Source organism: Gallinula chloropus (assembly GCF_964237585.1).
Source record: "Gallinula chloropus genome assembly, chromosome: 20".
In the NCBI taxonomy this organism is placed as follows: Eukaryota; Metazoa; Chordata; class Aves; order Gruiformes; family Rallidae; genus Gallinula; species Gallinula chloropus.
Window position 1 is genome coordinate 809,984 of NC_140105.1, and position 20,031 is coordinate 830,014.

The following is a 20,031-nucleotide window of genomic DNA, read 5'->3' on the forward strand; positions in this document are numbered from 1 at the left end:
TGCAGCTCCCCTTGCACACAGCGGTGGTTGTGTTTGATGGACGGGAGAGACGCGGTGCAGAGCGGAGCAGCCTGCCATGTGCTCAGCAGACACCTCGCCGCTGTTCTGGCAGCCCGTGCCCTTTGTCTCAGTTGGCTGGTACGTGTAAAACAGCTCTGAGAGAATCACTCCAGCAGAAATAATCAGCCTCAGAGACAGGTAGGCTAGAGGGACGGTGTTCACCCTATACAGGATTCCCCCCCCCCCCCCCCCCCCCCCCCGAGATCTGCCTGAGGGTAGTGTTTGTGCTGAGGATTTGGATGTGAGGACTTCTCTCCGGGTGCAGGTTCTTCCCCGAGGGGATTTGTGACAAGGATGGGGTCAGAGTGCCGGAGCGTGTCATGCAGAAGGCTGCCCACGCCAGCCCTGTCTGCCCGGCTGGGGTGATGCAATCCCTACTCTAACGAGCCGAGAGGTGGATAGCAGCGCTTTAGTTCAGCTCTAATAATTCTGTTAAATCAGAGCTGGGGTTGTAATTGCTGTTTGTGACTGAGTTTGTTCCATATGTGTGTTATGCAGGATGCCATTGTAATGCAATGTTCCCTCCTTGAGCTGTGTGCCCTGCAGAACATCATTGCCTTCATTGTGTGCCGGGCAGAACACTCCTCTGCTCTGCCTTTGCTGTGCCTGGTAGCCAGAGGAGAGGGGGGGGTGGGGGGAAGTTTCACCTCGTTTCAATTTCTTCTGGAAATTCTAAGTTGTGTGTTAGTCTCCATGTGCTTTGGTAACACACAGCCTTGCTGGAGTCCTGTTCGTTTCTTCTACTGAGAGAAAGGCTGAGAGCCTGTGTGGGGTTCACACGCATCGGTGTGAGGGAGAACAGGGGGTGAGAGGGGAGGAAGGGCCTCTGACACGGTGCCCTGGGGTGGCATTTCAAATTTTACCCTAACTGCTGAGAATCAGACCTCAGAGGTGCAGGATCTCTAGAGAGATGTGGTGTTAAAAGATACCATGTTCCATGCCAGGAGGTCAGGTCGGTGGGTGGCTGCATTGTGTGCGGTGAGTGTTGTGTCCAGCTCTGGGCTCCCTGGGATAAAAAAGACAGGGATGTCTTGGAAAGAGTCCAGTGAAGGCTACGGAGATGATTCAGGGCCTGGAGCATCTCCCCTGTGAGGGAAGGCTGAGGGAGCTGGGGCTGTTCAGCCTGGACAGAAGCAGCCTGAGAGGGGATCTGATCAATGGGGATCAATAGCTGAAGGGTGGGACCCAGGGGCCATGGGCAGCCTCTGCTCAGTGTCTGTGGGGACAGGACAAGGGGCGATGGGCTCAAGCTGGAGCACAGGGAGTTCCCCACCAACCTGGGGAAGAACTTCTTCCCAGTGAGGGAGCCCTGGGACAGGCTGCCCAGGGGGTGTGGAGTCTCCTCTGGAGAGATTCCAGCCCCGTCTGGATGCTGCCCTGTGCCCCCTGTCCCAGGGACCCTGCTCTGGCAGGGGGTGGGACCCCATGGGCTCTGCAGTGTTTCAAAGGGAGGTCCTTTCTGCCTGGAATGGCAGGGTCTGTTTGCCAATAAAAATCCCATTTATGCTTCTTTTTTCACGGAATTGGGCCATTTTTAGCTCTCTCACCATAGGGCAGATGGTACTAAAGGTGAAAAGTTCCAGGGCCTCCTGCTGCTGCTGCTGCTGTGGATAGTGGGCTCGTGTGTTTTGGTGAGGTACGAGGGATCAGTCACTTCCAGTGTGAAACATCTCAGTCGAGAAAGGATTGTGAACAAATCAGAGTAACAGCACCTGAGCCTGGCCCACCAGCAGCCCCCAGGCTCATCTCAAAGTACAAGCCATGTGCCAGCATTTTTACCCTGCAAAGCCCAAGGAATGATCACAAGTGAGCAGGAGCACAACCCCCCACCATATAAACCAAGTGTAGCGTCCTGTAATGTGTCTGTAAAAAGGGGAAACCCAACCTTACTTGAAGTCTGCAAATTTAAGTTTCTCAGGGGAAAACATAACTCCTGTTCAGATGCTAATGCGCTGTTATCACAGGGATGTCTTAATTTCACTGCTGTGTACTGTAGGAAGGGGCAGGGAAGGTTCAGAGAGCAAATGGCTGATGAACGATCTTCAATCTGCCAGTAAATGTTTGCCTTTTTTTTTATATACTTCCCTTTCTTGATCTCCATCTTAAAAAGATTCTCCAAAGGGACATATAAAAGGCAGCTGAGCTCAGCTAGAGGTAATAGCACGTATTTGTGTGTTTCTTTTATCCTTGTTTAAGATGGCAAATCCCTGGCACTGACAGAATGTCAGTCACTGGTGCAGCTGCCCTGAGAGCATCGAAATAGATGGTGTGTGAGCAAAAACTGGCTTACTGGATAGAAAAATGCTGCACATTTTAGACAAGTGATGGAGAAAAGAGAAGGTGAATTGGGCATTGCAGCCACAAACCATCTCTGCAGGCTTCAGGACAAGAGCAAATATCCCATAAAGCAAGAATAGCTTCCAGGGACTCAGAGACAAAGGCCTGCCACCCTTTTCCAGGAGCACAGCAGCCAGAGCTTGTAAGAGCTAAGTAGGACAACCAGAGCCCATGGTTTTTCCTATGGAAGCAGAAGATCCTTTTTTCTTTCTGGAAATTCTCTTCTCAGCCAATTTATGGGTAGATGCCTCCACATTTGAAGGTTTTTGCTACCACCTTGGATGACTATAACTGTAAGAAGAAAACCATCTTGCTGCTAACACTCTGAACCCTGTGGAAACACTTTATATGTGTCTTGGGAAGTTTACAGGGAGCACTTGGCTGACCTTGACCAGGAAAAAACATTTGAGGGAAGGAAGTGGGATGTCTTTTCTGTTGGATAGGAACAAACTATTCCAGAAGTCTTTCAGCATCTTCTGCCTGTTGTGTGTGAGCCTCCTCTGAAGATGTTCAACATGCTTATGTGATGGCAGAGTCTGTGGTGGGTTGCTGGTGTCCTCCCTCACTGTGGGGTTTGGAGCCTGCTCACACCCATTGCAGGGCAAAATAGTGTAACACACTGGGACAACTTAGACCTTGGGGGTGGGGTGTGTACCCTCAGCCCACTCGGGTACAAGGTGGGCTCTGGTGACAGGACTGGTACTTCAGTAGCTGCCAGGGCTGAGAATGAAGAGGGAAACTTCTCAGACTTGATGAGATTTCAGTCTTTGTCCCTGTCAGTTTTCACAGTGTTGCCAAAGAGCCTGAGAGGGCGTTTGGGCTCAGTGTGTGAAGTGAACCTGAGCCAGCCAGAACACGGCCCCAGGCTGCATTCCCACCTGGATCCCTGATGCCCCTTTGGGCCTCCCCATAGCTTCCTGACTCAGCTCTCCTGCTTGCGTGCCGTGCACTGGACCATCTGCTGCTGTGCTGGACTTCCAGCCACTGTGGCTCAGAAGAACAGTGATGGGGCTTGTGCAGAAAGGCTTGGAGAGGATGGAGACTGCAGGGGAGGGAGCTGTGCTCCCCCCGGGGCTGCCTTGCTTCCCTCCCCCAGCACCTCTCTTATCTTTGCCTTTTTCTAAAATAAAAGGAATAGAAAAATTAGCAACATGAAAAAAGGGAGGAGATGATAAAAAGTATCTGAAAATTATCTCTGTCCTCATTTCAGAGCTGTGCGTGGTAACAAGGAGGCAGAGGCCTTTTTTCTTTATTAATATATTAAAATATTAAAAAGCTGGGCGTCTTCTGAACCTGCTCTGTTGTCAGGGATTGAGAAAGCTCTTAGGAAGTGTTCTGCAGAAGACTGCTGCACCTGAGAGAGTATCCAGGGATGCCATTCAAGGACCAGAACAAATCCAAGACAGAGTTTGCTGGGATGTTGTAAACGGGGACTGGGGTCCAGCCCGGGCAAGAGTGACACTTGCACCTCTGCTCTCCACTGAGACAAAATCCCTACCAACGGGACATGAGTGCTGTCAGGGGACTGGCTAGCATCGGGATGGATCAGAGCCACATCCCTCCTGTTTTCCTTTAGCTTCTTAGCCTGGGAAGGTCTGAGTGAGACCAGCTCCTTGGGCGTGCTGCTCCTCACAGTGATGATCGACTTTCCCAGAGACTGGGGGGGTTGGTTTGCCACATCAGCAGTTCCCCCACCCAGATCTGTTGGTTCCTTGGCAGTTACCAAAACACCCAGTTGTTCTGCTGTGTAAACCTTTGCCCTAAGGCAATAAGACTCTGATGCTACTGTAGCTGCTGCCATTAGTGATGTATCCCTGTGGCGGGGCCTTGATGCTCTATGAGGGTGGCAACGGGGCTGTGTCACGTATGTGTGTGAGTAGATGTGTAGATGGATAGATATTTATACACACACGTGTGCTCAGTAAAGGTTTCTTTGTTTTCTCCTTGGCAGGTCACTATGGAAAGGATATTTATCGAAGCGGAGGGCCCGATCTCCACAACTTCATCTCCTCCGGGTTTGTCACGTTAGGAAGAGGACACACCAAGGGTACAGTGGAAACCATTTTTTGCTAAATAAAAAGATCGTTTTAAACAAAAAAAGCTATAACTCTGGAGCTGGGTTCTGAGTGCTGTGAGGTGACGGTGTTGGACTGCAGGCAGTAGCTTTAGTCTAGTAAATATTGCTGCAGGTGAAACACTGTGCTCCTGGCAGAACCTTTTACATCCGAGCAGGGAGATGGGGGTGGGAGACTGTGGAGTCAGGCAGCCAGACTCCAGACTCCACTCTGACTTTGCAGTGCAGCAATTTATACTGCTTCTTGTTTTCTTGGGTGGGTGGTTGCAGACCACCATTGTGTGCTGTCCTTCCCAAGGGAAGGAGGAGCGTGGTGCTGTCTGAGGGCAGGTGGTTAACACTTCCAGAGCCTGTTTCTGGATTTCTTTTGTTTGACTTCCAGGGTTGTTTGGTTTTTTTGGGTTTGGTTTTGGTTTTTTTCTTCTCTTTTTGAGGGGGTGGTATTATGAATATTTTATAAAATTATTTCTTTTTAGGTCCTGAAACATATATTTTATGTGTTCATATAATCTGTGATATAATGTACAAACATGAAAACACAAAAAAATATACATATACTGCTCTGTGTATGTTCTGTGTACATGTACTGTATATAAAATATATGTTGAGAGCCAGTTGTAGCTATATTAGATAAGTAACCGTATATCCCAGGAGCTGTGGTGACACAAAAGCTGTGAGAGCTGACTCCAAGTAGCTGGTCACCAAACAAACACCCAGATGAATGTCCATTTTCTGACCTTGCTGCCTATTTGGTGAGTTTTTCTGGCGTACAGTGAGACTGTGTCTGGAGCACCTTTCTGTTGCCACCCACACCCTGACCGGGTCACACTGGTGCACTGGCAGTGGGTTGTGACACTGGAAGGGCCAGCATGTGCCGTGCCAGTCACTCGTCTGGTTTTGTGTCCTGCTGACTTCTGAGACTGTTGTACCTTCCTGTAGACACAATGTATGTGGAGATACCTTCCTAGACGCAATGTACTGTATGTGGAGACGTGTCCATGTGCTCTCCTGGTCGAATGCACCTGTGTCCTTTCTCTGGATGACCGTGACTCGCAGATTATTAAAAGACCTTTATTTTTTCATACATTTCCTGCACTTTTTCCAGTTCTCCACGAGTGTCATCCAAAGCAGTGTTGGTCCTGTAGAACTGTCAGAGAAGAAACCAATCTATGTATATTGTCTGTGTATGTCTGTGTGTGCTTAAATAAAGTTTACTGAGGCTGAGGCAGCACCCGTGGGACTTGTAATCCAATACCCTGCAATTCCAGCCTGGCACTGCGCCCGTGGGAGCAGCAGAGAAAACCACCGTGAACCCTTGGGTGGGCTGGGGACTGGCGTGGTTCAAGGGAGGACTCATGGGTGGCATGTCACACAGGTATCCCTTTCTCCTCCCCATCCAGAAGGCGTTTTGCAGTCCTGTCCTATCACACCAGGCCTGGCAGTATTATATTTAGGGTGAGGTAGCAAGTGTACCCCAGGTAGCATGCTCTACAGAGTGGTGTGTCCCAGTGGCCTCCATCCAGCAAACAGATAACCATGGGCAGGGCTGCAAAACCTGCCTCTGTCTCAGACATCAGAATTATCTTCAAGCAGGTTTTGGTACAGTGTACTTTCCCCAGTTCAGAATCAAATCTACTTTCCTTCTTTACCTGAAAGGTCTCGGGGGCTCTGCTCTTCCCTAGATGGGCCAGTGGTGCTTACTCCTTTTCTTTGCTGGAAGCCCCACAGAGCATGTTTCCTATCCCTGGGATGGTGGGAGAAGGGGCACTGGGAGTCCAGACTGTTTCTGTTCCACCTCTTCCAAAGGGTGGTGCTTTCCAAAGCGAATGAAGGGCTTTCCTTATGGGAAGAAATGAAAATCTTGGCTGTTTGTGGTCATAAAAGAATGGCTTGGCCTTTGGACTGACTTTCAGCTACCTGTAAATTCACATTTTATTTCAACAGCACCATAATGATGACTCCGAACTTCCTAGTGGTGAATTCCCACTCGTGACTGGTGCAGGTGACTGGTGTCTCCATGTGTTCTGCAGGCAATCTGCTCGTTTGCTTGTGCAAGTGTGTAGATTGGTGTTTGTCTGTGGTGTGATCTGGTCGCCTCTTTGTGCAGGGAGAGCAGGGGCTGTGGGTGTAGTAAATGGCTTAGGGGCTCTGTTGTTAAGGACTGTTCCTGGTACGGTTTGATTATCTCTGGACATCTCTGGACACAGATGTCCTGTGTTCAGTGTGAGCTGGCCACCCAGTTGTACATGCAGCAGGAGAGGTGAGGGTTACAGTCCTGAGCAGCTTCATGCTCAGGTTTTGTCCTGTTTCAGTGCACATGCTGAAATCTCCACCTCAGCCACCATGAGCCAAATGACCTCGTCCTGCCTTGTTCTTACAGCACCCTGGGAGTGGGTGCTGCTCTTAGGCTGAACGAAGCCACTGAAGTTCATCTCAATATTTCCTTGCACCGGGAGACACATTTTGGGTGTTTTCTCAGCTGTCTCTGCACTGTGGCGGGACTCCAAGTGCTGAGTAATATTGAAGAGCTAGTCTATTTTGGGCAGAAGACAAAGATGAGAGACATGCCAAACTACCATGGATACCAGATCAGCATCTTCACATGTCTGACATCCACAGGCTCCTGCAGGACTGGGCTTTATGGTCCTTACATGGCACTCCACTGGGCAGTGCATCGCTGCAGGGCGTGTTCCTCAAACCATGGCAGAAGGCTTCACTGTCAGTCTGTCCTGATGACCTAGGAAGGAATCCAAAGTCTTCAGGCTATTGAAATTCTCCGTGGTGAGACACGTGGCAGGGCTAATCTCACCTAACATGTCATTCTGAGGTTGTAGCCTTCAGTAGACACCTGGGAGACACCTCCACCTCTAACTGGGTGTTCATGGATGGGCACTAGGCATCTCTCCCCTGCCTCTAGCAAGAGGGTCTTGGTCTTTTAGCCATTAGAGGGAGGCAGAGGGATCCCAACCGTGCTTGCTTGTATAGGAGTAGGTACTACAGCTCTGAGAGCTGTGGTAGCTGCTGTGAGAGTTCACTTGGCTTGTCTGTCAGTGGGGTCTGACAAGCCCAGGGACCCACCTCATCACTGAGCTGGAAGCTTGTGCTGCCAGTCCAGGGCCAGACCTCCATCTCCTTGGGCAGTGCCCTGCAGCCTCCTGGGGATTCAGACCGCTCTGTGGAGGGCACTGTGCTCCCACAGTCACCCCATGGGCCAGGGGTCTCTCTCCGGAGCTGGAGAGCCTGATGTCAGTAGGGTCACTCAGGCTTCTTGCCAGACGAGTTTAAGGGTGAGACGAGGGGTTGCTTGGTCTGGCAGTTTAACACTTGTGTTTGTTTATGAGAGAACCTCCTGCAAAGCAAACGGGAGAAGACCAGCACAGCTATAGGTCAGGCTGAGCAACCGAGCTCTTCCTCGGCCGCTTCAGGGTCTCAGGCACCGGGGTGGGTGGTAGCTCCACTTCCACATCTTTTTCTCCCCTGGGAGCTCCAGAGCTTTCCTGGCACCGTGTCTCTGCAGATCCCTCTGGGAGGTGGTGCCTGCATGGAGAGAGGAAGCACAGAGTAAACGACTCGTGACCAAGCCTGTGTTTGCCCAAGACAGCATTGCCAGGTCCGTGTCTGTGTGACTCTGAGAAGAGCTTGTGGATGATGACAGGGCTGTGGGACGTCCCGTGGCAGTGTGAGCATCAGGTCATTCTGTTCCTGAGCTGTCTTCATCTCCCCATCCTTTCTGCATATCCTTCCCACCCTCACCTTCCCTGTTTTCCCTGCAAGCTGGAAGTGACAGGCTCTGTGGTTAGAAGTGACGTGGTCTGTGTGTCACTGATCTTTACACAGACTCCTCAGTGGATTCCTAGCAGTCGCCATGCATCAAGCTTTGCCTGCAGGCTAGGTGTGATACGTGTGCTGAAATGGGGCTGGGGGTTCATACTGCCTGGCACCAATCCCCTCTGCTGTACACACCACCCACTGCATGTGTTCCCCTTTGACACACACCACTGGTCCTTTTGGAGACCCCAGACTGAGCCCTTACTAGAAGCTTCAGCTCATGAAACGGTGGGTTTGCTGGTCTGTTGGCTACCTACATGTAACTTGGAGATGGGTGGGAAGAAAGAGCTGTGTTAATTGAATCATCATTAGCAGTTTGAGGATTCTGGTCCTTCTCTCCATCCCTGGCCTGGTTCCCTGCTGTCGTGGCTGGTTCCCTGTTGCTTCCTGGCAGCCTTGTGTTTCAGTTTCTTGCCCAAAGTGCTGTTTCACACACTTAATTTGGGGTCTTGGATTACACCTGTCACAACCAGCATCGGCCCAACGCAGCTACAAAGCACGCAGTGGCTCAGCTCCAAGGTGGAATTTACTGCCTCCCCCCATCATTAGTAATCCACACTTGCAGTAGACTCATTAATACATGGGAAGAGAGGAGTTTAAGGGTCATTTTTTTTTCCTCCCTGCATCTGTAATACACCATGAATAGATTATGCAGAGACTGAGGGTGAGGTGTGTTGTTGAGTCCTTTTTCTCATTAAACACTTGTTAGACATTTGGAGAGATGTCAAGCCAGAGCCCGCTGCATCCCAATGAATCATTTTATCTTCATCCCTGATAATACCTAATGATTTTGGTGGTGTCTTGCCACGTGTGTGCCAAAGATCACTGCATTCTGATTCCTGATTAATTTCAACTGTTGCATATTCTGACACTTAATTGTATTGACTTGAAAATCAGATGGTTGGGATGTGGAAACTGCCTCTCAGCTTTGCAGAAAGATTCCATTAGGCAACCGGGCGTTTCACTCCACTCTGAATTATTTCATCCACCTCAGACTCCACCCTCCATTTCTCAGCAGAGTCTGGACAGCTCTTTCTTTTTTTTATAGCCCTCTGAACAGCTGGTTGGGAGGAGAGTGGAGGTTGTGGAGCCCATCCCAGTGCCTGCAAGCAGTTGTGCAGCACGCCCCGGCTGCAGGCGAGGGGTGGGATGAGCGTGGGCAAAACCACATCGATCCCTGGGTCACCTTCTGCAGAGTGCCTTCAGATAACTGAGGTGATGGGTTCTTTGCACTTTGCAACAGGTCCTGGGGCATCTCTGGCCTTTGACTTCAGCATGAGGCCCCCTTCACAGACCCAGGCACACACAGCAGTTTGGGACTACCCTTCACCACTGCTGCTGCTGAAGACCTTAACATCCTCACCAGTGCACATGGCAGAAGTTCTCACTCATCCCTTCTCCTCCTGTGGTCAGTGAATGATGCTGCTGCCCACTTCCCTGTGCTGCAGGCTCCACAGCAGCCAGCGCTCTGCTGAGTTCCCATGGATGGTGTTCAACATCTAGTATTCTGGATGGATTCCTCTTCTTCCTGCTGTAACAGTATATCAAAATAAATTACAATAGCAGAGAGGAGAAGAAAGAAGCCCTGCCTATTATCGGATGCCCTTTCATAGTGAGTCTGTCAACTCTCCATGATGTTTTGGCAGATGCCTTTGAAAACCGAGCTGAAGGCTGGTGAAAAGCTGGCAGTTACAGCCCAGCTATCTATGAAACAGGGAGCTTCAGCTGCATGCCACAAACTTCTCTTTGAAGAATGTCTTTTTCTATATTTATTATCAAGACCTGACATATAAAATACTTTTGATTTCCTGCTACAGTGTCACTGAGCACCCTTGGAGTTGGCATACTGTTTCTTTAGCAGGTCAGCATTCAGGCTTAGCTGTGTTTGCAGAGTGTAAATAAGAAATTCAAATATTGTTTAAAAATAAAAAAGGAGGTTTGTGGGTGCAGATGGGGGACTTTGCAGAAGGATCTGTAACTCTGGAGCACGTGTGATTTTACCAGAACAATCAAATCCCATGGTTGGAGTTTGGCAGGTGAAGAGCTTGGGCATGCCCCAAAATCTACTGTTACAGCAAAACCAGTATATTACATACAGTTTATCTTCTAAAGCTCCTTGGGAGGAATATTGTCTCCTCACAGAAGCATCTTTGGAGATGCAGGCTCCAGGTTTGTTTTCCAGTTGTACTTTCCAGATATGATACTCACTCACAGGGAAATTAGGGATTGAGCTCAGGCTCTGACATCAGGCTGTAGGATACCATCTTTATAGGTGAGGGAGGTCTGTGCAGTGCAAGATCAGAAACCCTGAGGGAAGGGCATGTGATGGGGAGGGCTGTGGACTGAATGAGGAGGAGAGCATTTTCTCCTGGCTTGGACTTGCCAAAGCAACCCTGAACTCTTCCTTCTGCCTCTCTTTTAGGGCACCAGCAAGAGCCCTGCTGGGCAGAGTACACACTTCCTGAGAGCATCTCATTTCTCCTCAGAACCAGAACAAACCCAGCCCTGGCATTTGCACACTCCAGGTAGCAGCATTAACATTCCCCAGGGACCCTGAGCCTCCCCCATGCAGCAGCCATCACACTCCTGACCCACAGCTGCCCTCAGTCACTTATCAAGGCAGGGAGCCCTTGTTTCCTCATATAAAGGCAGACACCTTCTCCCCCAAGGTTTTCCTGGCTGAGCACATCATTGCTGTGTGGGGTCTTGGAGCTGCTGCTGGTCCTCTCATGGAGTGAAGTCGCCAGAACCCAGGTCTGTGGCAATTTCTGATACTGTTGGTTGGTTTGAACCTGTGATGCTTGTTTGTCAGGTAAAAAGCAGGAGGCACCTCTTGTACTCCTCTCCTAAATTAGTGGCTGAGAGCAGCACCTGGGCTGGGGGCAAACGGAGAGGCAGTGCCCATAGGAAGGTGCGTGGAGCAGAAAGCCTTTGAGCAGGAAAAGCTGCCTTTGTGACAGCTTTTCTGACTCTTGGATAGTCCTTGCACCAAGTGACTGAAGAGAGAAACTGGGGCTTTGCCAGTAATTCATATAGCTGACATACAGTTTCTGGATGACAGCCTAGTTCCTCAACTAAAGAGCTGGTTCCAAGCCCACTTTCTGCCAATGGCTGGTATGTTTTAATTGATTTCAGTGGCACTGGCTTGGATCTGCTCTAGAAAATAGATATTCCAGTGCAGACCACAGCATACTGCTGTGTGCACCTGGCCCTTGAGAGGATGGTGGGTCTGAGTTCCCAATGTGCATTACCTGCTCTGAGCAAGGAATGAATTTAAGGCATGGTAGAGCCATTTTGGAGGTTTCTGGGGGTTTTGTGGTGTTTTGTGGGGGGTTTTTTGGTGGTTTTTTGTTTTGTTGTTGTTGTTTCCTGGGTTGGTTTTGCTGGGTTTTTTTCTTAAATGTAGCTGGTGTTCCTGGCTAAAATGTGCTTATGATGTGAAGAAAAGGGCTTTTACTGGTCAGACTGGAGATTGGTCTCTGACTCAAGGAGTCAAACTGGATTTTGCTGGTGGGAGTTTGTTGGAGCTGTGTGGTCGATGCTGAGGCAGATTGAGCTCGGGGGCTCTGCCTTCCCAGCGACGGTGAGAGGAGTGTTAGTGCAGCCAGCGAGATGCTGAGCAAAAGCCCTCATCCTCCACAGTCATATTTCTGAGCAGATCTGCTCCCTGTGTGGGGCTGTATCTGTGCACACAACTCCCAGATTGCTCTTTGGCAACGTGGCCCTTCTCAGGAGCTCGTTGAGTTGTGTGTTTGTAGCTGTGTTCATGTCAGCAGCCTGCCTCAGCTGCTCGGAGGGTATCACGAGCTGTAGCCCAACCTGTATGTTACTGATGTAAGTCAGAGAGTGCACAGGCTGTAAAAGGCTTGTCCTCATCCTCACTTTAAACTGGGAAGCTAAGAATAGAGCCAGTTCAAATACAGGTGATGAGAATAACCTGAGGGTTGTGTTGGGGGGGTAATATGAATAGTAAGAGCTTTAAAAGTGCCTGGCAGAGAGTGTGTGTGCTTGGAGCCAGCTGCAGATAGGAGTTTGTATGGTGTGGGACAGAGAAGGTGGTTTGAGTACTCTGCAGCCCCTCTGTGTGGCAGCTGAAGTCTCACCCACGCTGCAGCATCGTCCCCTGGCTCCTCAGGACAGCACCTGGTGCCACGTTCTGACTTGTCTCTTGGTGAGTGGTATGAAGAGGTGGTGCAGGTGATCGTGCCCCGTGTTCCAGGGGCTTTTCCTGCCTCTGGTGAGGTCTCTGGGCTCCCCTGTGTCCTCATGCACAGGCAGATGTGTGGTGATGCTGTGTTGCCTGTTCCAGTGCACTGTGTTACAACCTCACCTTCCTATTCCCTGCCATTCCTTCTGCCACAAAACAAGTCCTCTGGAGGACCTTGAGCTTCAGGCCTTGTTTCTCACCAGGTGGGGAACAGCTTTGGAGGCTCACACGTTGGTCTTGTAGATGGGTTCATTTCATCTTACTTGCAGCACCTAAAAAAGGTCCTTTTTGTCTGAGCTGGTCCTGTAGTCTCTCCAGGGTCAAGGTGGGATGTGGGCATCCTTGCACTGCTTCATCTTACCCTGAGAAAGGTGAGCTTCTCTCTTTATCTAAGAGCATAGGTAACAAGCTAGAATTTGTGTGCAGCTAAAAGCAGGGGATCTGGGTGTAGTTTAAAATAACATCTTAAAACTACAGCTGGGAGAAGCATTTTGCCCCAGGTGCTCATCCCCTTCCTCTCCATCCATCTGCCTTTGAGCCAGCACAAGCACTGGTGCAGTCAACATGATGAACCAGATGGGAGAATTCAGCTTGGGTGAAACCAAACGTAGACCCAGACCTTCAATCCTAGACTGCTTTGAAGCCAGACCAGTCCACTGTGTGCCCTCACAGGTGGTGCTGTGCTGACTTGGGCAGGCATGGCAGGGAGCAGGCTGCGAAGGGCAGAGGAGCAGTGATGTGATGGTCTCAGCAGCATTGCTCTTTAAAGCCAGCATGACACTCCAGCACCAGTTGAAGCCTGCTCTGTAGAGTACAACACAGTGCACCACAGTTAGTGTGGCATTGCAGAAAGGCTGCCCTGGGTTTGTAGCTGGCATCACACTTTGAGCTTTGTGTTCTGAGGTACAAAAGCTCCAGCTAGCACAAGCTGTATTTATCTTGCTGGTATTGATCCTTGCTCTGCCACAGTAATTTCTTGTCTTTAAGGATTCTTGGGTGCTTTAATGTCAGTCCTCACTGATAGAGGGGGGGGAAAAAAGGCAGCAAGATCACTGGTTGCTATGTGCAAGCAGGAGAACTCATGTTGGGGAAGGCTGCAGCCACCCAGAGAACAGGGCTTAGGAAGGTGCTGATGCCAGAGGACTCCCAGGCTGACACCCTCACAGAAGGGGGGCTTTCTACAGGCACATCCACGCTCTCCTCCTGGTGCAGAGAGGGAGGGCTGTGACACTGCTGCCCTACAAAGAGGGTTCACAAAGCCCTATTCCCACCAGGCTCCCTGGCAGCAGAGGCTCTGGGGGTGCCCATGTAGCATCTGTCTTTCTTCTCTGTCATGCTTTTCCCTCCAGAAAGATGACAGTGTGAGTGTGGTTGGAGGCAGATCTGTCTGAACTGTGAGGATTTTAACATGCCTGTACTTCTACACCCCCCACACCTTAAGCCAGCTCCTGGTACCCTGCCAGGGCTGCACAGAGCTGTACAAACTCTGTGCTGCTAAATCAGTCCCACCACCCAGTGTCAGGGGAGTTCAGGAGACACCCAGGCTTCTGCTTTGCATGGCTAACACAAAGCTGAGCCTTGTGATGGGCTCTTTGGATGTCCAGGAGCTGTGAAACGCTGGAGACATCAACACCAAAAGGTGGGAGAACAACAGGAACGTGCCCTGTCACTGTGGGGATGTTCCCCTGGCAAAGGCTGACATCACCAGGAAGCATAAGTACAGCTTTCTAAGTAGGATGAGCCCAGTACATTTATCTTACAGAAGCAGCCCTGGCCAGGCAGGAGAAAGGACAAAGAGGCTCTGGATTTGTAGGTGAGGGGGGGGACCATTTTACAGGCTGCTGCCACCATTGTGCTGCCTTGAACCCTGGGATGAGAGCAAGGGCAAGTGTGAGGACAGACTGGACACGACCACGAGCTGCAGGCTTTGTCTGAGTTGGAAACAGGGTTTGTGGGTTGGGTTTTTTGTCACCAGGGAAACAGGAGCAGAAATGACAAATGCTTTCAATTTGTCAACATTTTCCATGGGTATTTTTGGTCTGCTGGTGGAAAACAAAGGATGCATATTTCTCATTTTAAAACTATCCAATTGCCTTTCCAAACTGACGGTGGAAATGCTGTCAGGGGGCTGAAGGCACAGGTGGGGTTCCTTAGATGTCCCTTGCCACTTGGGATGACTCTTCTCTTGGCTCCTTGGCTGGCTTCCATCCCACAAGTGACCATCTCCTCTCCCTGGGCAGAGCCACCGCTGTGTGTCACCGAAGCCTCTGCCTCCTCCAGGCATCACCTGGCTGGACACTGTGACCCAGAAAGGGGACATGAAACATCTGAGCTGCAGCTCCAATCTCCACTGAAGACAAATGGCTTTAAGCCAGTTTTGTTTGCAGTGTAACTTCATTTTATGAACAAGATCCTTGTTCCTGGCCAGGAAACGTGGGGGGGAAAGGGTGGGGTGGAAGAATGTGGTTTTTCTATATATTTTTAAGAGGAAAACCACAGATTTTCCTCCCTGTACAACTCTCTCAGTACAGTCTTTTGGTTTGTGAAGTTAATCTGGAAGAAATTGTAGGAAGTGCATTGAGGCCCTCTGACCTGCTAGGACTTCCTTAGCTAAGAGCCGTGTCTCTGTTCAGCTGGACCGATAAATCCTGCTGGGATTTTTATGCACGAGTCTTGTGGAGAGCAAAGCTCTTCTATTATCCTGTTGCTATTTGTCAAATGCAAAGGACCATGTAAAAAAAATAATTTCCAGCCTTGAGTATTATTGTACTTTCCTCTGCTTTTGATGTCTGAGGAGAAAATAGCCCTGTGAAGCAACTTGATTTCTTCAGAGCTATTAACAAATCTTTCAGGGTCCCAGGGTGACATAACAGGTCTGGTCTGACTCATTCCATTTAAAAGTGTCTCCTTCCAGCCAGAAATAGCTCTGTGTGCAGCCATAAAAAACGTGAATCAATTAATGTCTTTTATCAACTAGAAATGCAGATAAATCCCCTCAGCCAGGAGAAGGCAAATCACCAGCTCCTGTTCCTCCCCACGCCCTGTCCCTGGGATCTGGCTCCTCCTTTAACTGGTCTTTTGGGATGCCAGCTCCAGGTTCACGTGGCTATTTCTGCAGCTGAGCCTGGGTTTCAGAAGGGTATGTCAGGAAGAGCCTGGATCACACTCCGGGAGATGATTTGCTTGCTGGGAGCAGGAGGAGTTTAAAGATTACCCTGGCCAGGGGCTCCACGCTCAGCAGGAGCGTGGGCTGGGTGGGGAGAGTGAGGCAGAGGCAATGGCTTCACACGGAGTGTGTGGGTGTGTAGTACAGGGGAACTCAATGGAAAGGCATCCTGTGCACATACCTTAGTGGTATTTATACTGAAGAACACGGCAGGCTGCTCCTGGCTTGGCTGTGCCTGCCTCCCCCTCCCAGGCTCTGAGCAGCAGGGTGCCAGCACGCACTGCCCCAAGCTGAAAGAAGGAAGTGTTCCTTCCCCCCCAGCCCTCCCACCCTGGGCAGCACCCTGTGCCCCAGCACCCTGCATCCAGGGGCCCCAGCACCCTGCATCCAGGGGCCCCAGCACCCTGCATCCAGGGGCCCCAGCACCCTGCATCCAGGGGCCCCAGCACCCTGCATCCAGGGGCCCCAGCACCCTGCATCCAGGGGCCCCAGCACCCTGCATCCAGGGGCCCCAGCACCCTGCATCCAGGGGCCCCAGCACCCTGCATCCAGGGGCCCCAGCACCCTGCATCCAGGGGCCCCAGCACCCTGCATCCTGCTCCTCCACAGCCTCACCAGCACCTGCTCAGCTCCAGGGCTGCCCCATCCCACGGGGCCAGGGGTGTGCTCATGTCCCACAGTCTAGTGAGCTCAAGCTGGAGGATGTGTGGGAACAAGCTGCTGCATCTTTCTGGTTCAGTATTCATCTTCCAATACTTAAAGCCCATCATAGTTAGAGAAACATCATCCTTAGGGTCTGTATCTCCATACCTAGTAGCCAAACATCGCAGCAAGGATGTTGTAGCATCCTTTCTTTTCATTAAGCTGGGCACCAGCCACTGGCCATAGGCACAGCTGAGGCTTAGCCCCAAAGGCTGCTTGCTGCTATTTTTAAAGGGGAAAAAGAATAATAGTAAAATAGCATCCTCTAAATAATCTCTACATGAAAATAGGTACATGAGTCAGAATGCACATGGAGAAGCAGGCAGGAGAGGCTTTAAATGATAGGATTCATTCCTTAAAGCGTCTAATCACCCCTGAAAGTGAAAGATTAGTTAAAACAAAAGAGTTGTTACCCAGGAAAGTAAAAAGGGGATCTGAGTTTTTCTTCACTCCATGGAGCCTGGATTTCATTATGCACCAACCTGAGGAGTGTCAGTAGCCCCCATGGTGAAGGAAAAACTACAGCAGTTCATGGAAACATCTCCCTGCTCCACTGCTGGATTTGAACCTGCTTTCCCTGAGTGTGGCTGGAGAGGGAACAGCAGAGGAAGCTCTATCCTGGCTTCTTTCTGGGAGAAAAAACCAGTGCAACCCCCAGAGTGGGTCAGTGTAAGGGTTTAAAATGAAACGTGAACAGAGGCTGCTGGGCTGTGCACACGTGGGGTTCAGACAGGAGTCCAGACAGGACAGGATTGGGAAGGTTTATTTTACTCCTTAAAGTGCAATCCAAACCTGCTGTGCAATGAAAGGAAATGATAGTCAAGGAAATTGATTTCAATTAAAAAACCCAACCCCCACACCTGGTTATTGCTAATAATTGGCTCTGCTCTAATAGCTTGGATTTTTGCTCTGATCTTTTCCCTCAAACCTGAGGTTTAGTCTGGTACGTTTTTAAATGACAAATATGAATTACTTGAACTTTCAGGCTTCATTTATTATCTGCCAATGCTAAAGATGTTACTGTAGCCTCTGATCTGTGCTGACACTCAGGGGAAAATCAGCTTTTTTTAATCTTTTTTTTTTTTTTCCTCAAGCATGTGAACTGTGAGGACAGGGTGATGCTGGCAGGGGGGAGGAAGAAGGGACAGGGAACAAGGCTGATACTGCTGACAATTCCACACCATGCTGGCATCTAACTTCCTTGTGCTTTGGTGCCTGGAAATCTCACATAGCTGTGCAGAAGGTAAAGGTGTGGAGACAGACAGGGAGAAGTAAGGCAACACCCTTACCTTTGATGCCATCATTCAGTTTGCCACATCAAGTTCCAACAAGCTGCATCCTTTTCTCTTTGTGAACCCTAAGACTGTATCCAAAGAAAGATCTTACTCACTGTTATTGTTATTATCACCATAATTACCATTATCAGCATTGTTATAATGAAAAAGATCAGGAGACTCTTCTGGTTAGGGCAGGTGGTGAGATGCTGGTTGAGAAAGTGGCATTTGGACTCTGTTCCCTGGGGAAGGAAACAATTAATAGTCGTATTTAGTCAGTAGATCTGGATAACATCCACTTAATGTGTCACCAGAGTTAGCTAATAAGTACTCCACACCTCCTCCAACCCTGTTGAAAAGCCATGGAGAACAGCAAGGTGAGGAGGCAGGCAAGTGTAGCACCAGGATTTGAGAGAGGGATGAGCAGTTGTCCTGGCAGTGGCTGGGTGAGTCTGATTTACATCCTTCACTAGCAGGAACTCTAAACAACAGTGGGTGTGAAAGCATGGTGGGAAATGTATGTGGGCAAAGAAGGTTCAGAATACCCTCAGAGGACAAGGAAAGATCTTCAAAAAACAAGCTGCATCCATCAGAGATGTTCTGCTGATGAAGTGCTAGACCTGTGGCACCAAGATCAGGCTCTTCCTTCCCTTGGGGTGGAGAGAACCCTGCACACCCATCAGTCCCTTGCAGCTCTGCCCACATCAAGCCCTGTGGGATCAGAATCAGACCCACTCTGCCTTGATGTAACGTTTCTGAATATTCCAGCCTTGTGAAACCCTTCACACAATTAATTCAGATTGTCTTGGAGATGAGTGCTGACTGGGCAAGAGCAAAAACTGGGCACAAGACTGCAATCAACAGCTAATGACACGCTGCAGCATCTCAGCTAGCAGAAGGAGCTGTTAGAGTGCTAAAAAAGGCTGGTGTCTGCTCCTGTCTCTTCTCACCCTCCTAATAACCACCCCATGGAGAGCAGTGACACCCACACCAGAAGCTGGGTGCAGAGAATTTGACTGGCCTCATGCCTGGCCTGGGTTAAAGACCCAACCTGTCTCTTAGTGCACTGTGAAGGGTCCTGTCCTGTCTCTGTCTCTCTCTCCTGAGAAGGAGCTTTCTCCAGGTCCTTTTCCAGGGACAGGGAAGGGCAGGTCCTGCCACAGGACCTGCTGTGGGCAGAGCTTGGCAGCCAAACAATTGTCCTCACGACTGTAGGACTCTGAAGGTGCCTCAGACATTTGATTCAGGTGCTGAAGCTGCTGAACTGCCTCTGCCTTTGTGCCCTCCAGTAAGGCATGAGCTGGGCAACTGGCTGCCACTGGTGACACTGGAGTCACACGTGGCTTTAGTAGTGCTGGTACAGAGAAGGATACAGCTCCACCTCTCTGCCAGGCCTCTGCAGCTGAATCAGTGCAGCAGTTCCTGGGAGCCTGGGCAGAGTTCACCAAGCTGCTAGCTGTGATCTAGGCAGAGCACTAGCTGCTCGTGTGGGCAGGAGCTGGGAAAACAGATTGCAGTGGTTGCTCCCTATCAGCAGGACTTCTGCAGATGCCACCAACAAAGGCACACTCACTCCTGTGCAGCATGGGGAAACAGAGTGGAAATTCACTCAAGAGAAGCTTCCAAAGCTCTCACCTGAGCCTCACCTGGCACTCAGAGATGGAGACCAGGAGAGGGACACATGGGAAAACATCCCACATGCTTTGCCAAAAGTGGGTGGTAGAACAGCCCTGTTCACCACTGCTGATAGGAATCTGAGAGCCCTCTTCCTCTGGGAGATTTTGTTCAGGAGATCTCAGGAGCTCATGCTGTACCCTGACAATAAACAGAGCCTCCAGAGTGCCTGGAGAAGTCATCAGTACCACTGAAGGGCAAAGCAAATGTCAGTAGGGCTCAGGCCATCTGGCTTCCATCTGTTTGGTCCGTGTTCAGAAGTACCCCTGTGCTGTGGAGAAGGCATCCAGCTCCTCAGTGACCACAGCACAGGCCCTTTGGCTCCCAGGGTTAAAGAAGGTCGATCATCGCTGACTCGATCAGAGAGCTGGAGGAGCAGCAGCTTACAGATTGGAGTTAGCCTCTCATTAGTGTGGCTGAGTGATGACTGTATGTACGAGTGGGGCTTATTTAACAATAAATGTCATATTTACATAACATATAGGATGATACAGGCAGATGTAACCGGGAAATGCATTACATTAGGGAAGAAAAATCTGAGTTGAAAACAGGAAAATAAAGGATTGCTGGTGCGTGCTGTGGGCAAAAGCAGTGTGGAAGCACAGGAAGATGCCTGGTACTGGGGTCCTCGTGGTGTCACTGGCAGGCAGGGTGTTTAAATCCCCCCCACACCACTGCAGTTACTGCCCCTCAAGCTGAATGGATGCCC

The 20,031-nt window shown here is 50.1% G+C and overlaps 1 protein-coding gene across 1 annotated transcript in view; it reads left to right on the plus strand.

Annotated features, from left to right (window-relative positions):
• SHISA6 (shisa family member 6) overlaps window positions 1-20,031 on the plus strand; it is a gene marked incomplete at both ends in the record, with an annotated part of 174,351 nt that overhangs the window by 35,014 nt on the left and 119,306 nt on the right. The window contains one exon of the mRNA XM_084273520.1: window positions 4,349-4,444. Coding sequence (XP_084129646.1) covers window positions 4,349-4,444 — 96 coding nt within the window. The remainder of the gene's footprint in view (window positions 1-4,348; window positions 4,445-20,031) is intronic.